Source organism: Hippocampus zosterae, chromosome 5 (genome assembly GCF_025434085.1).
Source record: "Hippocampus zosterae strain Florida chromosome 5, ASM2543408v3, whole genome shotgun sequence".
NCBI lineage: Eukaryota > Metazoa > Chordata > Actinopteri > Syngnathiformes > Syngnathidae > Hippocampus > Hippocampus zosterae.
This window is the reverse complement of record NC_067455.1, coordinates 24,171,420-24,197,489: the sequence shown is the minus strand read 5'-3', so window position 1 is coordinate 24,197,489 and position 26,070 is coordinate 24,171,420. Positions and strand designations below refer to the sequence as shown.

The 26,070-nt window shown below is 46.2% G+C and overlaps 1 protein-coding gene and 1 long non-coding RNA gene across 9 annotated transcripts in view; one reads left to right on the top strand and one right to left on the bottom strand.

Annotated features, from left to right (window-relative positions):
- The window catches only part of LOC127600376 (uncharacterized), a 257,704-nt gene extending 244,359 nt beyond the window's left edge, over nucleotides 1-13,345 (bottom strand). The window contains exon 1 of the long non-coding RNA XR_007962316.1: nucleotides 13,268-13,345. This is a non-coding gene — a long non-coding RNA (uncharacterized LOC127600376). The remainder of the gene's footprint in view (nucleotides 1-13,267) is intronic.
- The window catches only part of LOC127600226 (CUB and sushi domain-containing protein 3-like), a 782,730-nt gene that overhangs the window by 234,888 nt on the left and 521,772 nt on the right, over nucleotides 1-26,070 (top strand). For all 8 annotated transcript variants that reach the window (XR_007962299.1, XM_052064574.1, XM_052064571.1 and 5 more), the window contains 3 exons: nucleotides 4,466-4,657; nucleotides 18,660-18,786; nucleotides 21,750-21,952. Coding sequence is in view for 7 of the 8 variants with exons in the window: in XM_052064574.1 (XP_051920534.1) it covers nucleotides 4,466-4,657; nucleotides 18,660-18,786; nucleotides 21,750-21,952 (522 nt within the window). In the remaining variant the exon portion in view is untranslated. The remainder of the gene's footprint in view (nucleotides 1-4,465; nucleotides 4,658-18,659; nucleotides 18,787-21,749; nucleotides 21,953-26,070) is intronic.

Here is a 26,070-nt window from a genome sequence, read left to right as displayed (position 1 = left end):
GGTTTTTGCACTGAGAAGGCTGTTTTCCCAGACGCGTTTCGACAGCTTCGCCATCACACCGGCAGCCTTGGCGATCCTCGAGCTGATCTCGGCGTCGAGTGTTGTTGCACATGTGACGGTTGAGCCTAGATAGGTGAAGGAGTCGACATTTTGCAGCAGCGTGTCCTCGATGGTGATAGAGGGGGCGACTGTGGTTCCCTGGGCTAGTATATTTGTCTTCTTTAGGCTGATCGTGAGCCCAAAGTCCCTGCACGCACGCGAGAGTCTGTTCACCAAGTGCTGGAGTCCTGCCTCACTATGGGAAGTGAGGGCAGCATCGTCTGCAAACAGTAGTTCTCTTACCAGGATGTTGTAGGTTTTAGACTTGGCGCGCAGTCTTGCCATGTTAAAGAGGCTACCATCTTGCCGTGTGCGGAGGTATACCCCCTCTTCGCAGTCGGAGAAGGCATACTGGAGGAGGTGGAAAAGAAGATTCCAAATAGGGTTGGTGCAAGGACGCAACCCTGCTTCACTCCACTGCTGACTGGGAATGGCTGGGAGGTAGCGCCGTTGAAGCGGACTGTGCTTTGCATGTCTTGATGGAAGGAGCGGATAACGGTGAGCAGTTTTGGTGGACAGCCTATCTTCTCCAGTATTTGAAATAGCCCGCTCCGGCTGACCAGGTCGAACGCTTTGGTCAGGTCAACGAAAGCAATGAACAGAGGTCTTTGCTGCTCGCGGCACTTCTCTTGAAGCTGGCGGAGGGAGAATATCATGTCCACTGTGGATCTTTTAGCCCTGAAGCCACACTGCGATTCGGGGTAGACTCGTGAGGCGAGGCGCTGAAGCCGTTTCAGGGCGACGCGGGCGAACACCTTCCCAACGGTGCTGAGCAGAGAGATGCCCCGATAGTTGTTACAGTCGCTGCGGTGCCCCTTGTTCTTGTAGAGGGTGACAATGGAGGCATCCCTCATGTCTTGGGGGATGTGGCCCTTTTCCCAGCAGAGGCTCAGAAGCTGGTGCAGCGGTTGCAGGAGCGTGGGTTTCCCATGCCGCAGTACCTCAGGGGGGATGCCATCCTGGCCTGGTGCTTTGCCATTGTTTAGAGCGTCGATTGCTTTCGCAAGCTCGTCAGGCGAGGGTGCGCTGTCCAGTTCCTCCATGAGGGGAAGGTCAGGCAGGGAGTCAAGGGCTGCTCCTGCGACGGTGTTTTGAGTTGCATATAGCTCTAGGTAGTGCTCGACCCACCTATCCATTTGCCTGCTTTGGTCTTGGATCGTGTGACCGGTCTTGGACTTGAGAGGGGCGGTTTTGTTGCATGATGGACCCGTTGCCGTTTTGATCCCCTCATACATGCTCCTGGTCCTGCCCTGGTCAGCAGCTGACTGGATCTCCATGCAGAGGTCCTGCCAGTATTTGTTAGCACAACGGCGGGCTGACCGCTGGGCTTTACTCCTGGCAGCACGGAGGGTGTCTCGGGTGTTGGGGCAGGGGTTGTTCTTGTGCTCAAGCATTGCCTTTCTCTTGGCTCCTGTTGCAGGCTCCATTTCTTGCCAGTGCGCCTAGAACCAGTCTGCGTTTTTCCGCACTCTCTTCCCAAAGGCGAGCATTGCGGAGTCGTAGATGGCGTTTCTGAGCTGGTCCCAGAGACGGACGGGGTCTTCTGTGGTGTTGTCATATTTCTCTTTCAGCTTATCTCTGAATGTAGTGGAGAAGCAGCTCACCTTTTCCGGGTCGGCAGTGCCACAGGTGTTTATGCGCGGCTTGCACTTGGTCTTTACCTTACTGGCGATTAGGGCGTGGTCGGTGTCGCAGTCTGCGCTGTGGTAGCTCCTCGTGTGGAGGATGGCGTTCAGGCTGGATCTTCTTGTAATTGCTAGGTCCAGCTGGTGCCAATGGTGGGATCTAGGGTGCCTCCAGGACACCTTGTGGCGGTCATTGCCTGCGAAGAAGGTGTTGGTGATACATAGGCTGTGGTGGCAGCACAGCTCGAGGAGGCGTTGACCATTCTCGTTCAGTCGGCCAACTCCATGTGGGCCGAGGCAAGAGGGCCAAGCCTGCCAATCGGCCCCCACACGTGCGTTGAAGTCGCCGAGAATCAGGAGGAGTTCGGTCTTGGGGATACGTCTCACTTCATTTTCGAGAGTTTCGTAGAACTCATCCTTGGCTTCTGGGGAGGACGTCAGGGTGGGGGCGTAGGCTGAGGTGATGTTGGCATACCCTGCTGTGGTCTTCATGCGCAGGGAGAGGAGACGGGACGTGCCGCCGGTCGGTGTTTCCACTGCGTGGAGCAGGGAGTTCTTCACTGCGAAGCCCACGCCATGCTGGCGCGGTTCCTTCTGCGGCCGGCCCTGCCAGAAGAAGGTGTAGTTTTCTTCCCTGAGGGATCCGCTGTCTTCCAGGCGTGTCTCCTGGAGGCAGGCCACATCGATTTTCAAGCGGGCCAGTTCCTTCCCAATGATGGCGGTCTTTCTTAGGTCAGTGATCTGAGTCGGGTCGGGGGACATTCCGGGGCACATAGTTCTGACGTTCCAGCTTGCTATGCGAAGTGCTGGGGACTTCTTTCTCTTGCGTGTTTTGCCTGGTGCATGGAGGCACTCGCTTTCCAGGTTTCCCCTGCTCTCTACGCACCCAGTAGAGCAGGCGAGTGTGACGGGCTAGGACCCTATTGACCGGGGGCTGCCCAGTTTGGGGCGGGCGGTAGCTAGCCAATGGAGTGCGATGACTCCTCCCACCGTCGGACGAGGCCCCTGGCGCTCCGGCTCCACGCCAATTGGCCGGAGCTCTAATGAACCGGTAACTGCCTCTTCCCGTGGTTGCTTTACGAAGTCTTGCGACTTCGGTGGAGACCACTCTCCAGTGCGCGTCGAAGGCTTGGGCGGGGGATATGGAGACACTGAGTTGCCCAGGCTGTAGTGTCCCCCTCTCGGCGTCACCGATCGGAGCCCAAGGGAGAGGATGAACCAATACACTTGGGACCGGGTCTGCTGCAGGAGTTGCCAGGGTCACTGACTGCGTGTCTGACCCTGCCTGTCGGGGCTCCACTCCGGGTACACTGGTAGGGTGTACCACCGTAGCCAATGCCTAAGAGGCAGACCCTGCGAGGCAGCAGGGGGATTTGGATTCAGAGTTGCCTTCTCCTAGCCTTTGTCTAAAGAGACCCAACCTACGTTGTTAACCTCACGCCCAACCCCCAACCTGGAGGACCAGTTGGATGCAGTTTAACGTCATACCCAGGACAAGTATCTTTACAATACAGTATTTATAATTTCTTGCAGCCAGTCAGTATTGTAGACGACAAGTTTTATTTCACGTGAATTATACAAGGATGCAAGTTAAATGATTTTGCAATTATTCCGCTAGAAGTAGTAGTTGAACAATGGATCTTGTGATGAATCTGCAGTCCGTAAACGCAAAGTTAGTGGAGTCACATTGCACTAACATGGACAGCTGGAAACAGGAGTCAGTCTGGAATCCAATTGAATCATAACACGTGCTTCCTACCACATTGTAAAAACATACATTCTAGGTTAATTGGAGACCGTGATGTGAATGGTGTTACCTGTGATTGACTGATGACCAGTCCGTGTTATACTCAGCTTTCGGCCCTCAGTCACTAGGTAGAGTTCAGCTCACCCACTATGTTAATGAAGACTAGTGTCAAGAAAATGTATGGGTGAATGGGAATGGTAAATGGGCTGTCACTTGGATAGTTCTTTGCTACCTTTGGTGCAGCAGTGACTGGGGGTTCAGTGTCTTGCCCAATATCACTTCGACATAGTTGCAATGGCCGATTGAACCTCCAACCTCTGGACTGGGAGACAACCACTGAACCATGCCGCCCCATAATATTGTCTGCCATAATTTTCGAGTAGAACATTATAAATATATATACATAGGCATGGCAGCCCGGTGTTCCACTTGTTAGCACGTCGACCTCACAGTGCAGAGGTTCTGTGTTCAATTCCTCCTCCCTGTGTGGAGTTTGCATGTTCTTCCGGGCCTGTGTGGGTTTTCTACGGGTACTCCGGTTTCCTCCCACATTCCAAAAACATGCATGGCAGGCTGATTGAACACTCAAAATTGTCCCTAGCTGTGAGTGTAAACTGGCAACCACTTTAGGGTATCGCTCGCCTACTGCCTGAAGACAGCTGGGATAGGCAACAGCACCCCCCTGACCCAAGTGAGGATAAGCGGATCGGAAAATGAATGAATGAATGAATATGTAGGCATTATATAAATGCCCCCTTTAATTGCTGTTTAATTGTGAACATAATTATAATTTGTCTAGAAGGAATCCTTTACTGAAAAGTAATAGAATGGGTAATTACTTTCCAAATAGCAATCAGTGCCTATTAACAACATGGGGAGAGAAGAAAAATGGTGTTCCAAAGTGGACTTGATTAGTTGTGATAAGTCTGTCCCACATATCATTTGCTATGTTCATGTTTGTTGTTTTGACGACACTTCACTTATATCACTTCAGGTTTTGAGCTATCCCATTGTGATGAACCTGGTGTGCCACAGTTTGGCTTTAAAGTCAGTGACCAGGGTCACTTTGCTGGAAGTGCGATCACATTTGGCTGTGACCAAGGTTACACCCTGCACGGCAGTGGCATTCTGAAATGCATGACTGGCGAGAGAAGGGCGTGGGACAACAGCCTACCATCATGTATAGGTAAGCATATCACCTACCTTTTGTCTCACTCATTTTGCTGGACATCTGTAGGCTGTGTTTTCATGTTCAGGTAACTGAAGTCTTCCTCCACTATCCTAAAATGTGAAGTTGTTATGAGGCAGTTTATGTTTCGTGAAGTCCAGCATTTACAATTTAAAAATTAAATTTAAAAAATTGGTTTTACTGTTTGGTGCTTTCTACCGTCTTTAATACCGATTTGTCTTACTGTTTATTGTGCATGTTCAATTGCTCCATGTACAGCACTTTGTATGCAGTGATGGCTGTTTGAAAGTACTCTATAAATACAGTTGACTTGACTTGACTTGACTTAACAAGACTAAAAAGGAAAATCACCAACAATTCTAAAGCCTGAACTGAATTACCACATGCAGCAACTATGTGCACTACCTCCTTTAGTGACACACTTTGGTGTTGTTCTTAAAACATATTGAATTCACTGAATTATTCTTTCTCTCTCTGTAGCAACAGTAAACATACTGCTTTTAAATGTATTATAACTATAATAGTACAACAAATAACAGCCAAAATCAAATATTAGCTCAAAACAATTATTGGGAACTGTCAATGACACGGCCCGGTAGCCCAGTGGTTAGCACGTCGGCTTCACAGTGCAGAGGTGCTGGGTTCGATTCCAGCTCCGGCCTCCCTGTGTGGAGTTTGCATGTTCTCCCCGGGCCTGCGTGGGTTTTCTCCGGGTGCTCCGGTTTCCTCCCACATTCCAAAAACATGCGTGGCAGGCTGATTGAACACTCTAAATTGTCCCTAAGTGTGAGTGTGAGCACGGATGGTTGTTCGTCTCTGTGTGCCCTGCGATTGGCTGGCAACCGATTCAGGGTGTCCCTCGCCTACTGCCCGAAGACAGCTGAGATAGGCTCCAGCACGCCCCGCGACCCTAGTGAGGATCAAGCGGCTCGGAAGATGAATGAATGAATGAATGAATGTCAATGACACATTCAGAAGAATCAGCTTCTCCAACATTCACTAACACCTTTTCTTTGTCTTGCAATTTAGTGGACCAAGGTCTGCACAACTTGAATTCTTTAATTTACTTTGCAAGCAGTTTGCTGACTTTTGTAAAAGACAGTAGGATTTAAATTTCTTTCATAGTGGTCTTGAACTTTCATAGAAAATTTCAAGAATATTAAATTTTAATAAACCCGTCAAGGATTTTACCCTGGTTTTTGAATCTAATTATAACCAAGGACTGTTACAACATAATTGCAATCCCCCTCTTGATTAAAATGTGTTCCTTTAAGACACACACCATGGGTATAATCAGTAGAAAGATAACACAGTTTGGATAAAAGTTCTTTGACCTTTCCTGTAATGTGAGGACCAGCTCAATATTCTCCGGAACACTGTGTAACCCGGATTATGGCATGAGGCAATGGGGAGTGGACATAACCAAAATCTATATTGACTAAAAGAGTAGCGTCGTTAAAAATTGCTTAATTAAACAATTAAATATTGCCGTGGCCCGAGCGAATCAGGGCACACCTTCGTGACGTCACGAACGTGCGGCGCAACCCATCTCGGTCTCTTTTTCTTACGGGACCTGAACGCGAGCGGACGTATTCTTCGCCGTTGTGAGGAAGTGTTTCGGGAGAAAGAGTCATTCTACGCAGTGAGTGGGCTCAGAGGCTTGAACGTGTTATGCGCATTTCGTTTAAAATCACTTGTTGCTAAAACATAGTCACTTTCCTTAGACCTCGAGTACTGTACCTGGCTAACGTAGCGGTTAGCATTCCGTACCGCCGGGATTTCGCCGACCGTATAACATCGTCGGAGTATCGTTCAACATTCTTCTGGTGAGTGTACATAAATGTTAATGTCTCGCAGTACTTGGAATTAAGTAGTTAATATTGATTACTGTAGTTATTTTATTGTCGGCGCTCGTGTGCTCTCTGCCCTATTAGGATTCCATTACGGTGCCCTGACGTCCAAAAGTGCTGGAAAAGGGGCTACAGTGGTAGTGCCGAGCCAACGAAAGAACATACAATATATTACATTTGATCCATCCATCCATCCATCCATCTTCTACCGCTTATCCGGGGCCGGGTCGCGGGGGCAACAGCTTTAGCAGGGAAGCCCAGACTTCCCTCTCCCTAGCTACTTCTTCCAGCTCTCCCCGGTGGATCCCGAGGCGTTCCCAGGCCAGCTGGGTGACATAGTCTCTCCAGCGTGTCCTGGGTCTTCCATGGGGTCTGCTCCCGGTGGGACATGCCCGGAACACCTCACCAGCGAGGCGTTCAGGAGGCATCCGAATCAGATGCCCAAGCCACCTCATCTGGCTCCTCTCGATGTGGAGGAGAAGCGGCTCGACTCGGAGCCCCTCCCGGATGTCCGAGCTTCTCACCTTATCTCTAAGGGAGAGCCCGGACACCCTGCGGAGAAAACTCATTTCGGCCGCTTGTATCCGGGATCTCGTTCTTTCGGTCACGACCCATAGCTCGTGACCATAGATGAGGGTTGGAACGTAGATCGACCGGTAAATTGAGAGCTTCGCCCTTTGGCTCAGCTCCTTCTTCACCACGACAGACCGTACCTCCACACGAGGAGCTACCACAGCGCAGACGCTGCACCGATCCGCCTGTCGATCTCTCGCTCCCTCCTGCCCTCACTCGTGAACAAGACCCCAAGATACTTAAACTCCTCCACTTGGGGCAAGATCTTCCCCCCGACCTGGAGGGGGCACTCCACCCTTTTCCGACTGAGGACCATGGTTTCAGATTTGGAGGTGCTGATTTTCATCCTAACCGCTTCACACTCGGCTGCGAAACGCTCCAGTGAGAGTTGGAGAGCCCTGTTTGAAGGAGCCAACAGCACCACATCATCTGCAAAAAGCAGGGATGCAATACTGAGGCCACCAAAACGGACCCCCTCAACGCTTCGGCTGCGCCGAGAGATTCTGTCCATGAAGGTTATGAACAGAATCGGTGACAAAGGGCAGCCTTGGCGGAGTCCTACCCTCACTGGAAACGATTCCGACTTACTGCCGGCAATGCGGACCAAACTCTGACATCGGTGGTATAGTGACCGAACAGCCCGTATCAGGGGGTTCGGTACTCCATACCCACGAAGCACCCCCCACAGAACTCCCCGAGGGACACGGTCAAACGCCTTCTCCAAGTCCACAAAACACATGTAGACTGGTTGGGCGAATTCCCACATACCCTCGAGGACCCTGCTAAGGGTGTAGAGCTGGTCCACTGTTCCACGGCCGGGACGAAAACCACACTGCTCCTCCTCAATCTGAGGCTCGACTTCCTGACGGACCCTCCTCTCCAGCACCCCTGAATAGACCTTACCAGGCAGGCTGAGGAGTGTGATCCCTCTGTAGTTGGAACACACCCTCCGGTCCCCCTTTTTAAAAAGAGGGAGTACCACCCCGGTCTGCCAATCCAGAGGCACTCTCCCCGTTGACCACGCGATGTTGCAGAGGACATCCCCACAACATCCAGAACCTTGAGGAACTCTGGGCGGATCTCATCCACCCCTGGGGCCTTGCCACCGAGGAGCTTTTTAACCACATCGGTGACTTCAACCACAGAGATAGGAGAGCCCACCTCGGAGTACCCAGGCTCTGCTTCCTCCAAGGAAGGCATGTTGGTGGAGTTGAGGAGGTCTTCGAAGTACTCTGCCCACCGGTTCACAACGTCCCGAGTCGAAGTCAGCAGCGCCCCATCCCCACTGTACACAGTGTTCGTGGTGCACTGCTTCCCCCTCCTGAGACGTCGGATGGTGGACCAGAATTTCCTCGAAGCCGTCCGGAAGTCGGCTTCCATGGCCTCACCGAACTCTTCCCATGCTCGGGTTTTTGCCTCGGCGACCACCGAAGCTGCGTTCCGCTTGGCCAGTCGGTACCCGTCAGCTGCCTCTGGGGTCCCACAGGCCATAAAGGCTCGATAGGACTCCTTCTTCAGCTTGACGGCATCCCTTACTGCTGGTGTCCACCAGCGAGTACGAGGGTTGCCGCCACGACAGGCACCAACCACCTTACGGCCACAACTCAGATTGGCCGCCTCAACAATAGAGGCACGGAACATGGTCCACTCGGACTCAATGTCCCCCGTCTCCCCCGGAACATGGGAAAAGCTCTGTCGGAGGTGGGAGTTGAAACTCCTTCTGACAGGGGATTCCGCCAGATGCTCCCAACAAACCCTCACAATACGTTTGGGTCTGCCAGGACGGACCGGCATCTTCCCCCACCATCGGAGCCTACTCACCACCAGGTGGTGATCAGTTGACAGCTCCGCTCCTCTCTTCACCCGAGTGTCCAGAACATGCGGCCGCAAATCCGATGACACGACCACAAGGTCGATCATCGAACTGCGGCCTAGGGTGTCCTGGTGCCAAGTGCACACGTGGACACCCTTATGTTTGAACAAGGTGTTCGTTATGGACAGTCCGTGACGAGCACAGAAGTCCAATAACAAAACACCACTCGAGTTCTGATCGGGGGGCCGTTCCTCCCAATCACGCCCCTCCAGGTCTCACTGTCATTGCCCACGTGAGCATTGAAGTCCCCCAGTAGAACAAGGGAGTCCCCAGCAGGAGTACTCTCCAGCACACCCTCCAAGGACTCCAAAAAGGGTGGGTATGCTGAGCTGCTGTTTGGTGCATATGCACAAACAACAGTCAGGACCCGTCCCCCCACCCGCAGGCGGAGGGATGCAACCCTCTCGTCCACCGGTGTGAACCCCAATGTACAGGCACTGAGCCGGGGGGCAATAAGTATGCCCACACCTGCTCTGCGCCTCTCACCGTGAGCAACTCCAGAGTGAAAGAGAGTCCAACCCCTCTTGAGAGGACTGGTACCAGAACCTAGGCTGTGTGTGGAGGCAAGTCCGACTATATCCAGTCGGAACTTCTCTGCCTCACACACCAGTTCGGGCTCCTTCCCTGCCAGAGAGGTGACATTCCATGTCCCAAGAGCTAGCTTCTGCAGCCGAGGATCGGACCGCCAGGGTCCCCGCCTTTGGCTGCCGCCCAGCTCGCATTGCACCCGACCCCTTTGACCCCTCCCACGGGTGGTGAGACCATGAGAAGATATTACATTTGATAAATTAATTTATTTTATTTGTGTTGGTGATGTTTAGAAGAATTTATTTTGCACGACGGGAGTTGACAAGAACATTTTGTTTTTAGTTATTTCATTCAGATTGAAAGAAAAAAAAGGGAAACTCACACCGGTGTTGAGAAAGGTGATCACCAATTATTTTCAAGGTCAACTAAGAGGTTGAGACTAAATTGGATTTATTTACTTTCTTTTTTTCACTGTGGTTGTTGTGATAATAATTGTGTTGTCCATTGTCTGTGTTTGATATAAAAGTTAATTGTTTTTACAACTGTTGTCTTGTTTCTTTGCCCATGCCACCCCATAAAACAATCGTAGCCCTTGTTACTGTCCTGTCTGAAGACTGATTGGTTGATAGAACTTGTGGGTGTGCCGTTTTTGCATTGGCAGCCTCCATGAGTTCCTTGCCAGTATACCCTTTACTAGTTATGCTGTCTTCACTCGTAGCAATATTTAAGAATGGACAAAAAGAAAATACAAAGGTTGACATACAAATAGGTGCAGACTCTTCTGAGCATCTTCCGGGGATGAAGACATCCAGGAATGACCAAGTTTACCAGCATGACCAAACTAGCTAAACATGGGTGACAGGGCAGCATGACGTTTAGTGACCAATAAAAAGTTTCATATACGGTTCATTCTGTTTGTATTCCCAAATTTGCCAAACACATTTACAGGCACCAAAAGAGCTGTCAATAATATCACGTATTTATTTCATTTATTTAACCTTTACTCGGACAGATAAAAAAAAGATGCCTGCCCGGCTGCAGAGAGCAGAGTAAAAATTGGCAAAATAAAAGTATATACAAACAGGGTACAAAGTTACATTCCCTGTCTTTGAGATCATTGTGGATCATAATTTCATGACAAGCTACAAACTGGTGTAGCAACTATGTGTACTATTTAAAAGCATCCCCGCCTAAAAAAAACACATCTATCCACTTATAAATAGGCATATTTATAATGTAATGTAAATCACTGTCTAAACGACTGTATAAAGCCGGGAAGGCAATGCAAATGAGAATCATTTGAACTCCCTTACCAAAATCAAGGGTAAATAAATAAAATGGTAAGTATAGACTTAACTTTTGCCATGCAGCAGTCATTGCATCTTAACAAGCATCTATACATGCCCTTTAATCTTCCAAATGTGCAATGTAATGTGTACCGTCTGCTGTAATTCTGGCTGTTTCTATTCCTGTATTTCTAACTTGGCTTTTTTGTTCCTGCCACTTGGTAGACGAGAGTAGGAGTGCAGTTTGCTTTTCCACGACTACATACGTCATTGGTCTAATTTGCGTAAATTACCCTGAACTATGAGTCACTATTTGTGAGTTTTGTGATTGGCCAAACAAATGTCTTCTTATCAGGAACTCCCGCTACCAGGAAGTCAAAGTTCAGGCCTGAGGATTTCAGAATTAACAGAAACCATTTTTCGGTTCCATTCGATTACCCAATGGGAAACCACGGTAACTAATGTTGGGTTCTGTAAACGATCAACATGGGAACCCGTTTTTCTATTTTAACTGATATTCATAAGCAAGAATTCTGATATTCAAAAGTATAATATTTAAAGGTTAACTATGCATTAACAATGACCATTACATCAGCAGCCGTTTACTCAAGGTTTAGGCAATAAATGAAAATTGATCAAAATATGTTGTTTAACACTTTTATTGTACTCAAACAAAAATCGAAGTATTTTTTTCCAGTCTCGCACTGCAAAGATTAACTCCAATGTTATAACTTGCTGTTGGTTCAGTGAACTGTGACGCTGCTTTTTTAAATAAGTTTGTGTTGCAGCTCCGAAAAAAGGAGAGCGGTGGTGTTAATGATTTAAAATTGTCTCAACAAATACAGGTATGTCTTTGTCTATCTCCGTGCTTTTTTCCGTTCGACTCGAGAGGCATTCAAAACCGCCACCGAAAAACGTAAACTATTTTAAACGATTACTTCAATGAAACCACCAAGAAAATCAAGTGAGGAAATCACAAAATAAGTTCTGTAGGGGGGGGATATAGAATTTATTTTGTGATTTCCACGCTTGAGTTTCTGTTTTGATGCATTGTTTTCGATTTTCGTAGTTTCATTTAAGTCCAGTAAAAGTTAATTTACTTGAATGGAAGGAGTGTAGCACCATCTAGTGGACGCGATGTAGATTGCACCTTTTAGTGCAAAGCGTCTAATATCTGAAAAAAATATTACAAAATAACCATTCATTGAAGGTGTGCCTCATAATCCAGTGTCTTTTCGTGCGGACAATACGGTAATACACTTGTCTCGGGTATTCCATGCTTTCTTGTTTTATTTGGACTTCCGTCACCACTGAAAACGTTTCAGGTAATCACATGTTCATAAGAACGAGCAAGCACACTTATTGATATATATATGATATGACAATAATCAAGGAGATTATAGAATATGTAGTGCGACCTTTCACGCACACATGCAACCTGTCATTCAAAGCTGGTATTTTTCCATCAAAAATGAAAATTGCTAAAGTTATTCCAATCTATAAAAGTGGAGAAGGACATCTGTTTACAAATTATAGACCAATATCACTACTACCACAATTTTCAAAATTAGAAAAACTATTTTCTCGCAGACTTGATAGCTTTATACAAAAGCATGCGCTGTTAAGTGAGAATCAATATGGCTTCAGGGAAAGACGGACCACCTCAATGGCAGTTACGGAGTTTGTGGAAGCAATTGCCACTAATATAGACAACAAAGAATTTACTGTTGGGGTTTTCCTAGATCTAAAAAACGATTTTGACACAATAGATCACAGTATATTATTGAAAAAACTAGAAAGACAAGGCATTAGAGGTGTAGCTTATAAATGGATAAAAAGTTATTTAGAAAACAGATATCAGTACGTGCACCTCAACAATAAAAAAACGAATCAACTGAAAATCACTCACGGAGTTCCTCAGGGGTCAGTGCTTGGTCCAAAACTCATTCATTCATTCATTCATCTTCCGAACCGCTTGATCCTCACTAGGGTCGCGGGGGGTGCTGGAGCCGATCCCAGCTGTCTCCGGGCAGTGGGCGGGGGACACCCTGAATCGGTTGCCAGCCAATCGCAGGGCACACAGAGACGAACAACCATTCACACTCACACCTAGGGACAATTTAGAGTGTTCAATCAGCCTGCCACGCATGTTTTTGGAATGTGGGAGGAAACCGGAGCACCCGGGGAAAACCCACGCAGACCCGGGGGGAACATTGCAAACTCCACACAGGGAGGCCAGAGATGGAATCGAACCCGGTACCTCTGCACTGTGAAGCCAACGTGCTAACCACTGGATACCGGGCCGCTGGTCCAAAACTATTCATCTTATATATAAATGCTATCTGCAAGGTCTCAAAACAATTTAAATGTGTCCTATTTGCTGATGATACAACTTTCTACTGTTCTGGAATAAATCTGAAACGGCTCCTGACAACCGTAGAAATCGAATTAAGCAAATTAAAAAAACTGGTTCGACAGAAATAAATTGTCACTTAACCTAAAAAAATCGAAGTTAATTGTTTTTGGCACAAGACCAATCAAACACCAAGCTAAAATTATGGTAAACTCAATTGAAATAGAGCGTATGAAACCAAGTTTCTCGGATTAGTAATAGACTCAAAACTATGTTGGAAACCACATATCGATAAAGTAAAAAGAAAAATAGCCAAGACCGTAGGGATCCTCCACAAAACCAAGGAAGTGCTAAATCAGAGATCTTTGTACACATTATATATACACTTCATTATTATTAACTTATATGACCTACTGTGTGGAAATATGGGGAAATGCCTGCAAAACAAACACACTCCCTACTCTCAAACTACAAAAAAAAGCAATTCGAATTATTAATAGATCAAAATATACGGAACCCACAAATCCACTATTTACCCACAAATCCACTATTTATCAAATTAAATACGATGAAATTTTATGACCTGGTTGACTTTAAAATCGCCCAATTAATGTACAAAGCACACAATAACCTGCGCTGCCAAAACATTCAGAGGTTTTTCGAAATTCGAGAAAGCAACTGAATTAAGAGGTACCAACTTATTCAAAAAACTCAAAACAAGAACAAACATCAAGCAAAGAAGTGCATCTAGCAAAGGTGTTCATCTGTGGAATAATCTCGAAACGGACCTGACAATGAGTAAATCGCTTGTTCAAAAACAAATTCAAAAAAATAGTAACAACCTACATCAATCAGTGTTAAAATGATAAATTCTAAACATTAAATATGATGATAAATCAGAACTAAGTTGATAAATAGAGAAAGGTATTGAAATATCAATTATGAATACAAGAGAAAATTGACACGAGTGCCAGGGTGTGGATGTATTTTCACGACTATTCGACGCATCGTACGGTTGGGCGCAGTCTCATTAATGGGTGACATTTCTGTGTTTTACAGATAGACAAACCGCACGGTCTTAATGGGCGCAGTTTTACAGTGGTAAAACATACGCCAGCTTAAACATACGGCATGCATGCGCGCACGCTAACACGTTAGCTTGAAGCATACGGTAGCATCCAAGACATACAGATACAAGCTAAAAACACGTTTTTAAAAAGGCAACGAAAGCAGAACTGAGTTCGGTTGTATTTTAGTTAGCCATTGTTCAGTTATTTCCGTTTTTCACGGCCCTCTGAAAAGGGATTGTCGGCCAGCATGGAAGGATCACTCTTTCTGTACTTTCTTGATACATTTATTTGAACATTTTGCAGCAAAAGTAGATGAAATGAAAGTAGTTGCAGTAGCAGTATCAGAAGCAGTAGCAGAAGTAGGTAATAACCTCAAGCACACAAATGCAGAATATATCTTGATAAGCACACATAAATGCAGAATATATATCTTTCTTTCTGCATCACGTTGTAAATAAGTATAGAATTTACATTAATGCTTTTATTTTAACAATACATTTAATAAATACTTTAATCAACCGTGATCTCACTATGTATCATTTTAAACGTGAGAAACCATATATCACAAACATATCAAGTCGACACGAACAAAAGAACTACGACTCCCAACGGTCCAAACCGGAAGTGGAGCGCCGGCATGATTAAGCCCAGCTGCAACGCGGGTAGACAAACATGAAAACTATGCATAATGAGTTAAATAAAGACACCATTGTTTTAGCAACACTTTATCCCACGCCGTTTACATTGCCGATTGCGAGCGGTAACTGACTGTGATTACAAACAAAGCACAACAGACATAATGCAAAGCAGACAAATAAAGCAACCGATCATGATCAATCTAAAGCTAACTTAAGATATCTGGTAAATAAAAGTACAAGCGTAGCTTACCATTGGGCCATGCCGACGACGAAGCGAGTGTGTTCACTAACGCAACATAATGCGATTCTGCTTTTTATACCTCGCGCGAACGGTCGCCTGTCAGTGGCAGCCCCGCCCCTCTTAAAGCGACAGGTGAATCCAACACCTCCCACTTAAGTTCCCGATGTCCCATCCAGGGAACTTACATCAACACATAATTAAAGACCCTATTCAGTGACAAAGTCATAAACATTACAACCGTTTTTTTTTTTTTTTGTCCCGACCATTTGTCCAATGTTGCCTCCTGTTTTCGGTGAAGAGCATAGCCCCCAAGCGGATCAGTGGCTTTATGAGGCATGGGTGCTCAACTTCGTGCATGTACGGTGTACATTTTGTGTGGTTCATGGTGGCAGCGATCCGCCTACACCAACCAGCCAAATAATGTCTTAAGAGGGTCTTGACTGGAGCTAGAGTCCGGGTCACAGAGTTGCAGCTGGAGTCAAGTCCTCTGCTGGGATAAGCACAACCAGCCTCCTTACATCTCTTTGCAGGATGATGGTTGGTGGGAGTTGTTGACGCGTTCTGCCTCTTTTCTCAGTGTTCATCATTGGCAGTCCGGTACAAACGTTGACGTTAACGTCCCTGACGATTCCGTGCTTGTCGGATCTTGTGGCCGTGACTCGGCCCAAGCGGAATTGCCCTCTGATAGCGTTCGGGTCCACAATCCAGACCACGTCTCCTTGTTTGACGTTTCTTCGTTTTGTATGCCACTTCTCACGGAAAAGAGATTAGGACCAGCTAGTTCATTCCATTTGGTCCAAAATCTGTCCACTAAATTGTGGATTTTCCTCAGCCTGCGCCAGGGGTGAGTGACAAGATCAAGTCCATCTGTGTCTCCTCCCGCTGAGGATCGTCCAAGGAGGAGAGAATTGGGACTAATGTATTCAATGGACTCGATCGGGCGCTCGTTCGTCAGGTTGGCTGCCTGAAACAGTAGAGTTTGAAACTCACCCCAGGTGAGATAGTCTGTTGCTCCTTTCAAACTCGTGAGGGCTCTTTTTATCAATTTCACGGCAGCTTCTGCTGCTCCATTTCGGTGGGGCGCATCAGCAGGGTGGAAGCTCCACACCCAGTCCGTCCCGTTCTTGGAAGCGATGTCCTCAACTGATGACGTCTGAACACAGTGTATGTGGTTGTGGAGCTCATTCAGGGCGGGTTTCGCCCCGATTAAATTTGTCCCTTTGTCGGACCATAGCTTGCGTGGATGGCCCCTTAGAGCAACAAAGCGTGAGTAGGCTAGCAGAAAACTTTCTGAAGATTGGTCATCGCATACATCAGCATGGACTGCCCTTGAAGCCATGCAGCAGAAGACGATGCCCCAGACTTTCTTCCTTACTCTTCCTTTGACTGCGTCTTTGACTTCATAGGGGCCAAATAGATCCAAGGTTGTATACTCAAAGGGGCCTGCCCTTTGTGTGCGCTCCAACAGGAGGTCACTCATCACTTGCTGGCATACTCTTGCTCTTTGCCTGTCAGTGGCAGCCCCGCCCCTCTTAAAGCGCCAGGTGAATCCAACAGCCATCGTACAATGTTCTCACGTTTTTCGATCAATCATCACCCAGAAAAACATCAAAGCCCTCATCCTCTGTATCGGAAGCAGGGGACTGCACATCCCAGTTGTCATTGAACGCATCACATGCTAAAGTGTGAGTTGCTACGCATTGCCGAGCGGAAAGAAGGAGAAGCAACAGCAAAGTCAACATTTCTCTCGTGTGAAGCTTTCTCACATTTGAAAGTAAAGAACAGAGCGAAACATGGTGGCAGCGCGTGTGTGTAGAAAGAATTGAACAATTGTGCAAGTACCGTAATCCATCAAAAATGCCGCGTTCCCTCTCATTGTTGCGTATTGTGGCGTAACTCGCCCAGCGCTGCCTCTCACTCTTTGTAAAGTTGTTTGCCATCAATCATCCATTGTTCCCATGCCGTTCGCAACTTTACTTTGAACGCCCGGTTGATGCCGATGTGCAGCGGTTGGAGTTCTTTAGTCAAGCCTCCGGGAATAACGGCAAACTCAAGAGTTCATGTGCTTGACTTGGTTTTTCACCGCTGCTGTGAGATAGGCACGCATGCCAAAAGCATAACCGATGGCTTGAAGTTTGAACTGAGCTTCGTAGGCGTGTCTCTTTGTCGAATTTATTTTCATGGGTTCTTAGAAACCAAAACCGGAGTTGTTTTGCAACAATGCACATTGCCACACTCTATACAGGTGTTGGTACCTGCTTGCAGCGTCCCTTTAGCGTCCACTTACACGCCCACCCTTCACCCATTGGCGGACTGCTCCCCAGCATGCCTGCCCCCCCCCCTCTCTCTCTCTCTCTCTCTCTCTCTCTCTCTCTCTCTCTCTCCATATATGTATATACACACGCCCACCATTCCCTGATTGGCCGACTTCTTTCCCGCATGCTTGGCCACAGTCACTTCCGCCTTTTCTCTATATAAACAGCGTGTCGGCTGTCAGTCAGATTTTGGAACTCAGGGCATACAAAAGACGCTCTGCACCATAAGGCGTCCTGTCCATTTTGGAGAAAATTTAAGACTTTTAATGGCGCCTTATAGTCGTGAAAATACGGTAATCCCGATACAAACCAAAAGTTGTAAAAATATCACGGTTAAGGGTCAAGTATGAGCCTTAATGGAGACTTATTGTTACTTTTTTCTTTTCTGATTGATATAAAAATGATTTAGTAGATATAAACACATAACGGGTAGGACTAGATAAGTTTTTTACTTCATCCTACTCCCTTGAATGTAATAACTGTGTTGAATGAAGACTGATTTCTTTCTTTCTACTTTTTTATCTTCCTTATTTTCTGTTAAATTATTACTGTATGTTTTATGTTCAATAAACAAACAAACAATTAACAATCGGGTAGCATTTTTTTTTAACTTCTAAGAAATTATTTTGTATTTTGGGACCTGTTTGTCCTTATGTTCCTTTTTAACATTAAATTTGAGTTGTAATGCATCCTCAAAATCAAAATTCAACCAATCCAACCACAACTAATTGAAAAAAAATATGAAATGTTTTCATTTAAAGCTGTGACTATGACTATATTCAACGATCTAATCAAGATAAAGGGGTAAAATGTGCACACCCAGACAGGAAACATTCGCAGTGTTTTGTATGTTCTACTTTAATTGCTTTCACATGAAGTTTCATATTTCAAGGTGCTGTGGCATTATCAACGTAAAGAACACCTTTGGTCACATGTCACGGGAATATTCACATCTCACAATCCGAGTCCTCATACTCCCGACTGGGAGATAAACCCGACTCCCCAGCTCCAGAGAGTATGAACACAAAGAGTTCTCTTTGTGTTTTGATACAAGGCCAAATCTTGAAACTGTTGATGATCCATATCGAAGATAAGATAGCCATGCAAGAAGTTAATGATTCGAATTGTAGTCTAATTAGTAGTAGTGGTAATAGAATTTAGTTTGTTGCACTGGCACACTGACTATTTCTCTGTACAGTTCCAAATAAAAATAAAGTTTGTGTGTGTGTGTGTGTCTATGTGTGTGTTTTGTGTGTGGGGGTGCGTGCACAGCGGAGTGTGGTGGCAATTTCAAGGGGAAATCTTCAGGGCGCATCCTTTCACCTGGTTACCCGTTTCCTTATGACAACAACCTGAGATGCACATGGACCATTGAGGTCAACTCTGGAAATATTGTCAGGTAACCCCAGTTGTTCATGCAGTAAACGAAAAAATACACATACATATTTTTTTCCTCATATTTTTCGTATTTCAGTGGAAATGTCAGAATATCAAAATGTGATGACACAAATCAAGCAAAAATAATACAATTGAGAAAGCCATACATATTAGAGACTCGGAAAATACATTGCTTTTTACAATGTTGTGTGTAAATTGCACATGATGGATGGACTGAAGGATCTGAAAGGCTTTGACAGACAACTTAATTTAGTCGAGGTCTGGGCAGGGGAAACATAATTTGATCCAGTCAGTCATGCTGTACGTTGTTTTAAAAAATTGATTTTTCTTCTTGATACCTGTCGATGAGACTGCTGATGCAAATCCTCTGTTGTTATAGCAGATATTGCCCCGATTGCACCAAAACCTCAACAAAAAATGCCCAAAAGTGAAATAATACTCTCTAAATGTATTTGTCATTTTACCTTGTCAAGTTCAACTGCAGCTCAGCTTCCCTTCTCGGAAATATTTGTGCAAGAGGTTTGTAGGAAGCAATGTTTTTTTTGCTTGATGAAATAATCCCACAAATGATAATTTTGATCAATTATAACTGATATCCATCCGTTTTCAAGTAGCAGGTGTAAGGTGACAACTAACGATCGTTTTAAACATCGATTGATCAGTCTTTTTTTTTTCAATGAATTGACTCATTTTTATTAATACATTCCTTTATTAAAAAACAGGACATCAATTCACATTGGCAATGCAAATGCAGAGCTTGCTGCATGTACAATGTAATCAATGTTTATGTACAAAGTAATAATCATAAAACGATGTATAGCGCTTTTCATTGTACTCAAAGACACTTTACAAGAGTTTAAAACACGGGATAAAATATACACTTTATAGCCAAGCATACATGGTTTAAAAGAAACACACGTAGAAGAAAAGAAGAAGAAAAACAAAGCAGAAATTGGTGAAATGGATTAAAAGTTGTTAAAAGCATTGCAGAACAGGTGAGTTTTAAGAAATGATTTGAAGGACTGCAGGTCAGTACAGTTGCGGATGTGTGGTTGTAGAGTGTCCCAGAGGGTGGGGGCGATGACTGAGAAAGCTTGTTCGGCCCCAGGTTCTGAGCCTGGTCAGGTTGAATAATTGAAAAATATGTTGTCAAATAGCTTTACAATATGCCATGAACCAAAACATAAACATACAAATGCACAGTGTTCAATATCTTCACTTATTTAAGAGCTGTTGAGCATATACAGGATACTCCAAAAGCATATGACTAGCCTCCAGCTGCAGCTGTAACAAAGCGCTTTCCAAAACATTTAGAAGAGTACGTCCAAGAAATCAGAAAATTGATGCATATATATATATATAGGTGCATCAGATTATCAGGCGTACTGTTGGCTTTTTAGAAAATCGACTGCTTTTAGGTGCACCTTATATTGTGTAAACTACGGTAATTGTCTTGAGCAACCTGCTTAATAAAAGTCCTGACATCCCCCTTACGTTGTTGCACGTACATCAGTTAGCAATTTCCAAACACTAATCATTTTCTTTTATTTATTTTTTTATGTGATCAATCATACAAGTACACGGGTTTGAGCGTAAGATCCTTTTGTGTTTCTATATTTAGGTGTCGTAGATAATGTGACACATATTGTTGTGGGGAGGTTAAACTAGTCCCTTCCAAAATATTGTAGTCACCCACCACGTCATCCATTATTGTTATGATGTACATTAGTTCTGCGGTAAAGAGCAATACATGCAGACATCCAATTATTTCCTGTCTCTTTATTGTCAATTATTCCAGAAGATAAGTGTACGACACTTGGGCCATTTAGGTTTTGTGGAGGTTTATAATAATCGTGACACTGGTGCAAATTTTTGTCAGCATGTCTATCTATGCCTCTTTTTTACATTACAGTACATTAGCATTCAATTAGTGGATGTTTGTTTTTATTATTTGTGTCTCTGTTTTACAAAAAACTAAAACTAGGAGTGACAAATAATGAGAAAAAAGAAATCCTTTTGCGTCTTGTTCGGAGAAATTATTGTTGTCAAATTACAGTCAATCCATGCATCTCCGTGGTTAAGGAGCTGCATATTCGCCTATCCGAAGATGTATTTATTTTGTTATTTATTTACTTTTAACATTTAGTTTTTTTTTATGTTTATCAATGTTTTTGGAAGCTTTTTTATCCAAGTGTTGATTGTTTTGTTTTCCCAATGCATGTCAATGGCCATTTCAAATATACACAGATTTTCTCTATTTGCTGTTCCATATCGTCCGCGAACAGCTGTGATAGACTGTACACACATAATGGCCATTTCAATTACACACAGATTTTCTGGTCCTTATCATCCGTGAATCGCTGCGGTCGACTGTACACACATCCACTCCGTAGGGACTCACCTTGCGGAGCTCGCTTATTCCTCAGTGACTCCAACTAATCATTATTGAACCTTTATTCATCCAGGTAAGGCAATTGAGAATGCATTCTCATTTGCAGTACCTGGCAGCAGGCAGCATAGTAAAACAAAAACAGGCTTTCACTTCACATGCTGTCATGGTTGTGATGGTGCCTGCCCTGCACTGAAAAGCTTGCAGGTGACACATTGTTGAGCATTTGTCAAGCGTTGAGTAGAGTGAAATGCTCCAACACTTTGGACTTCACACTCAAATACTTTACGTGAAATGCTCAAATGCGTTTTTAAGCATCATGCATCAGGTGATTGATGATAAAATAATTGTTTTTTTTATTTTATTTTTTTTACAATATTCTATTGAAATTGATAACAATATGTAAATTTTCCCAGTGTGGGACAAATAAAGGATATCTTATCTTATCTTGATATTCCTTGCCAACATTTTGAGTGGTAAATTTTTGTCGATTTTATTGATTCATTCTTGCAGCCGTATTCCAAAGCGGAGGGAAATAACTGAAGCCATAATAACTGCTATCCTGCATCTTACAGCCTCCAGTTTCTTGCTTTTGACACCGAGGCATCCCATGATATTCTGAAGGTGTGGGATGGGCCTCCGGAAAATGAAATGTCTCTGAAGGAGCTTAGCGGCTCACTGCTGCCTGAGGGAATTCACTCAACTCTCAATGTGGTCACCATTCAGTTTGAAACTGACTTTTACATCACCAAGTCTGGGTTTGCTATTGACTTCTCCAGTGAGTATTTTCTTCTTACTACAAAAAATGCACTAATGTTTTGTCAATGAGGTTGTGAGTATGGTTAAAACATGGTATGATGATGGTGTCTGTAAGGACTAGTTATCTGAAAGGCAGACTACTTTTTTTAATTGTGTGTGTTTTTTTTAAGTTAAATAAAAAAAAGTTAATAGTTTTGTATTCATTAATTTAAAAAATGGTCAATGTACTGGGCGCCGCCGCATTTATGAAACACGTGGCTGGATTACTCAGGTAGAGACATTACATGATGGACACCACAAACACAATTATAGATGATGCCAATGCAAATGTTTCTAGCATCGATCCTGAACAGATAAAAATAAATGAAAGCCGCCGGAGAATCATCCTCCTTTGGATTTGTTTTCATGTACCAAATAAGACCGCGGCCAGACCAGCCATCACAACGATCATCCTTTGCATTGTGGTGACATGCACTGCAATGAACAACTTCGAAATAAAAGCCCAAGGAAATTACGTAGACTTCAATGCTCTGTTGGGCCTTGCAGCATGTTGGCAGCATTTTACCATAAGGCAATCACAGCAGCTGGCTTGACTTGTCTTTTTGACTGAAATTGTCAAGTTAAAGAGATAAGTAAACGGGCCCAGTGTTACCTCCTGAATGTCATCTTCCCGTGCCTTCCCTCATTTTCATGTTGATCACTCATCATATCAAACACATTCACCATTGTAAATGAGGTTGTGTAATATGACTACATTATATTGGATGGTTGTCATATGCACAGAGAATGAGAGGAGACGTTTGATTGCTTGTGATTTTAGTGGGTTGTGTTCACATCCCCAGCGACACAGACCTCCCTCTTTCAGATCCGCCTACTTGCCTCAGCAAAATTTCCAAAACACGGTTCAGTCGACCTCTGTGCATATTCATGCTTCTCACGAAAATAGAGCCCAGTGTGCATGTTCTCTCTTGGTTACTGATTTATTTCAAATGACATGAAGAGCTGTCACAACTGACTATTTTTAGAAGCAATATTTTATCATTTATTATTCCATTGATTCATTGGATAAACTTACTTTTTCATTGAAGTTCATTGCAATCTTTTTTGGACAGTTCTGTTTATTCATGGATTATTGTGGTTTATTAGGTATTGCCTCCTTCGTGAGTCGTCACCTTACCGTGGTGGAGGGGTTTGTGTGTCCCAATGATCCTAGGAGCTAAGTTGTCTGGGGCTTTATGCCCCTGGCAGGGTCACCCATGGCAAAGAGGTTCTATGTGAGGGGCCAGACAAAGCACGGCTCAAAGACCCCTGATGAAGATTAAAATAAATGGATCTAAGTTTCCCTTGCCCGGACGCGGGTCACCGGGGCCCCCCTCTGGAGCCAGGCCTGGAGGTGGGGCTCGTTGGCAAGCGCCTGGTGGCCGGGCCTACACCCATGGGGCCCGGCCGGGCACAGCCCGAAGCGGAAACATGGGTCCCCCTTCCCATGGGCTCACCACCCATGAGAGGGGCCAAAGGGGACGGGTGCAATGTGAGCTGGGCGGCAGCCAAAGGTGGGGACCCTGGCGGTCCGATCCTCGGCTGCAGAAGCTAGCTCTTGGGACATGGAATGTCACCTCTCTGGCAGGGAAGGAGCCCGAGCTGGTGTGTGAGGCAGAGGATTTCCGAATGGATATAGTCGGACTTGCCTTCACACACAGCCTGGGTTCTGGTACCAGTTCTCTCGAGAGGGGTTGGACTCTCTTCCACTCTGGAGTTGCTCTCGGTGAAAGGCGCAGAGCAGGTGTGGGCATACTCATTGCCCCACGACCCAGTGCCTGTACTTTGGGGTTCACACTGGTGGACGAGAGGGTTGCCTCCCTCCGCCTTCGGGTGGGTGGACGGATCCTGACTGTTGTTTGTGCATATGCACCAAACAGCAGCTCAGCATACCCACCCTTTTTGGAGTCCTTGGAGGGTGTGCTGGAGAGTACTCCTGCTGGGGACTCCCTTGTTCTGCTGGGGGACTTCAATGCTCACGTGGGCAATGACAGTGAGACCTGGAGGGGCGTGATTGGGAGGAACGGCCCCCCGATCAGAACCCGAGTGGTGTTTTGTTATTGGACTTCTGTGCTCGTCACGGATTGTCCATAACGAACACCTTGTTCAAACATAAGGGTGTCCAGATGTGCACTTGGCACCAGGGCACCCTAGGCCGCAGTTCGATGATCGACTCTGTAGTTGAATAATCGGATTTGCGGCCGCATGTTCTGGACAATCGGGTGAAGAGAGGGGCGGAGCTGTCAACTGATCACCACCTGATGGTGAGTAGGCTCCGATGGTGGGGGAAGATGCCGGTCCGTCCTGGCAGACCCAAACGTATTGTGAGGGTTTGTTGGGAGCGTCTGGCGGAATCCCCTGTCAGAACTAGTTTCAACTCCCACCTCCGACAGAGCTTTTCCCATGTTCCGGGGGAGGCGGGGGACATTGAGCCCGAGTGGACCATGTTCCGTGCCTCTATTGTTGAGGCGGCCAATCTGAGTTGTGGCCGTAAGGTGGTTGGTGCCTGTCGTGGCGGCAACCCCAGTACTCGCTGGTGGACACCAGCAGTAAGGGATGCCGTCAAGCTGAAGAAGGAGTCCTATCGAGCCTTTATGGCCTGTGGGACCCCAGAGGCAGCTGACGGGTATCGACTGGCCAAGCGGAACGCAGCTTCGGTGGTCGCCGAGGCAAAAACCCGAGCGTGGGAAGAGTTCGGTGAGGGCATGGAAGCCGACTTCCGGACGGCTTCGAGGAAATTCTGGTCCACCATCCGACGTCTCAGGAGGGGGAAGCAGTGCACCACTAACACTGTGTACAGTGGGGATGGGGCGCTGCTGACTTCGACTCGGGACGTTGTGAACCGGTGGGCAGAGTACTTCGAAGACCTCCTTAACTCCACCAACACGCGTTCCTTAGAGGAAGCAGAGCCTGGGGACTCTGAGGTGGGCTCTCCTATCTCTGTGGTTGAAGTCACCGATGTGGTTAACAAGCTCCTCGGTGGCAAGGCCCCAGGGGTGGATGAGATCCGCCCGGAGTTCCTCAAGGCTCTGGATGTTGTGGGGCTGTCCTGGTTGACACGCCTCTGCAACATCGCATGGTCAACAGGGAGAGTGCCTCTGGATTCGCAGACCGGGGTGGTAGTCCCTCTTTTTAAAAAGGGGTACCGGAGGGTGTGTTCTAACTACAGATTGATCACACTCCTCAGCCTACCTGGTAAGGTCTATTCAGGGGTGCTGGAGAGGAGGGTCCGTCGGGAAGTCGAGCCTCAGATTGAGGAGGAGCAGTGTGGTTTTCGTCCCGGCCGTGGAACAGTGGACCAGCTCTACACCCTTAGCAGGGTCCTTGAGGGTATGTGGGAATTCGCCCAACCAGTCTACATGTGTTTTGTGGACTTGGAGAAGGCGTTTGACCGTGTCCCTCGGGGAGTTTTGTGGGTGGTGCTTCGTGGGTATGTGGTACCGAACCCCCTGATACGGGCTGTTCGGTCACTATACCACCGATGCCAGAGTTTGGTTCGCATTGCCGGCAGTAAGTCGGAATCGTTTCCAGTGGGGGTAGGACTCCGCCAAGGCTGCCCTTTGTCGCCGATTCTGTTCATAACTTTTATGGACAGAATTTCTAGGCGCAGCCGAAGCGTTGAGGGGGTCCGTTTTGGGGGCCTCAGTATTGCATCCCTGCTTTTTGCAGATGATGTGGTGCTGTTGGCTCCTTCAAACGGGGCTCTCCAACTCTCACTGGAGCGTTTCGCAGCCGAGTGTGAAGTAGTTGGGATGAAAATCAGCACCTCCAAATCTGAAACCATGGTCCTCAGTCGGAAAAGGGTGGAGTGCCCCCTCCGGGTCGGGGAGGAGATCTTGCCCCAAGTGGAGGAGTTCAAGTATCTTGGGGTCTTGTTCACGAGTTGGGGCAGGAGGGAGCGGGAGATCGACAGGCGGATCGGTGCAGCGTCTGCTGTGATGCGGACGTTGTATCGGTCTGTCGTGGTGAAGAAGGAGCTGAGCCAAAGGGCGAAGCTCTCAATTTACCGGTCGATCTACGTCCCAACCCTCATCTATGGTGACGAGCTATGGGTCGTGACCGAAAGAACGAGATCCCGGATACAAGCGGCCGAAATGA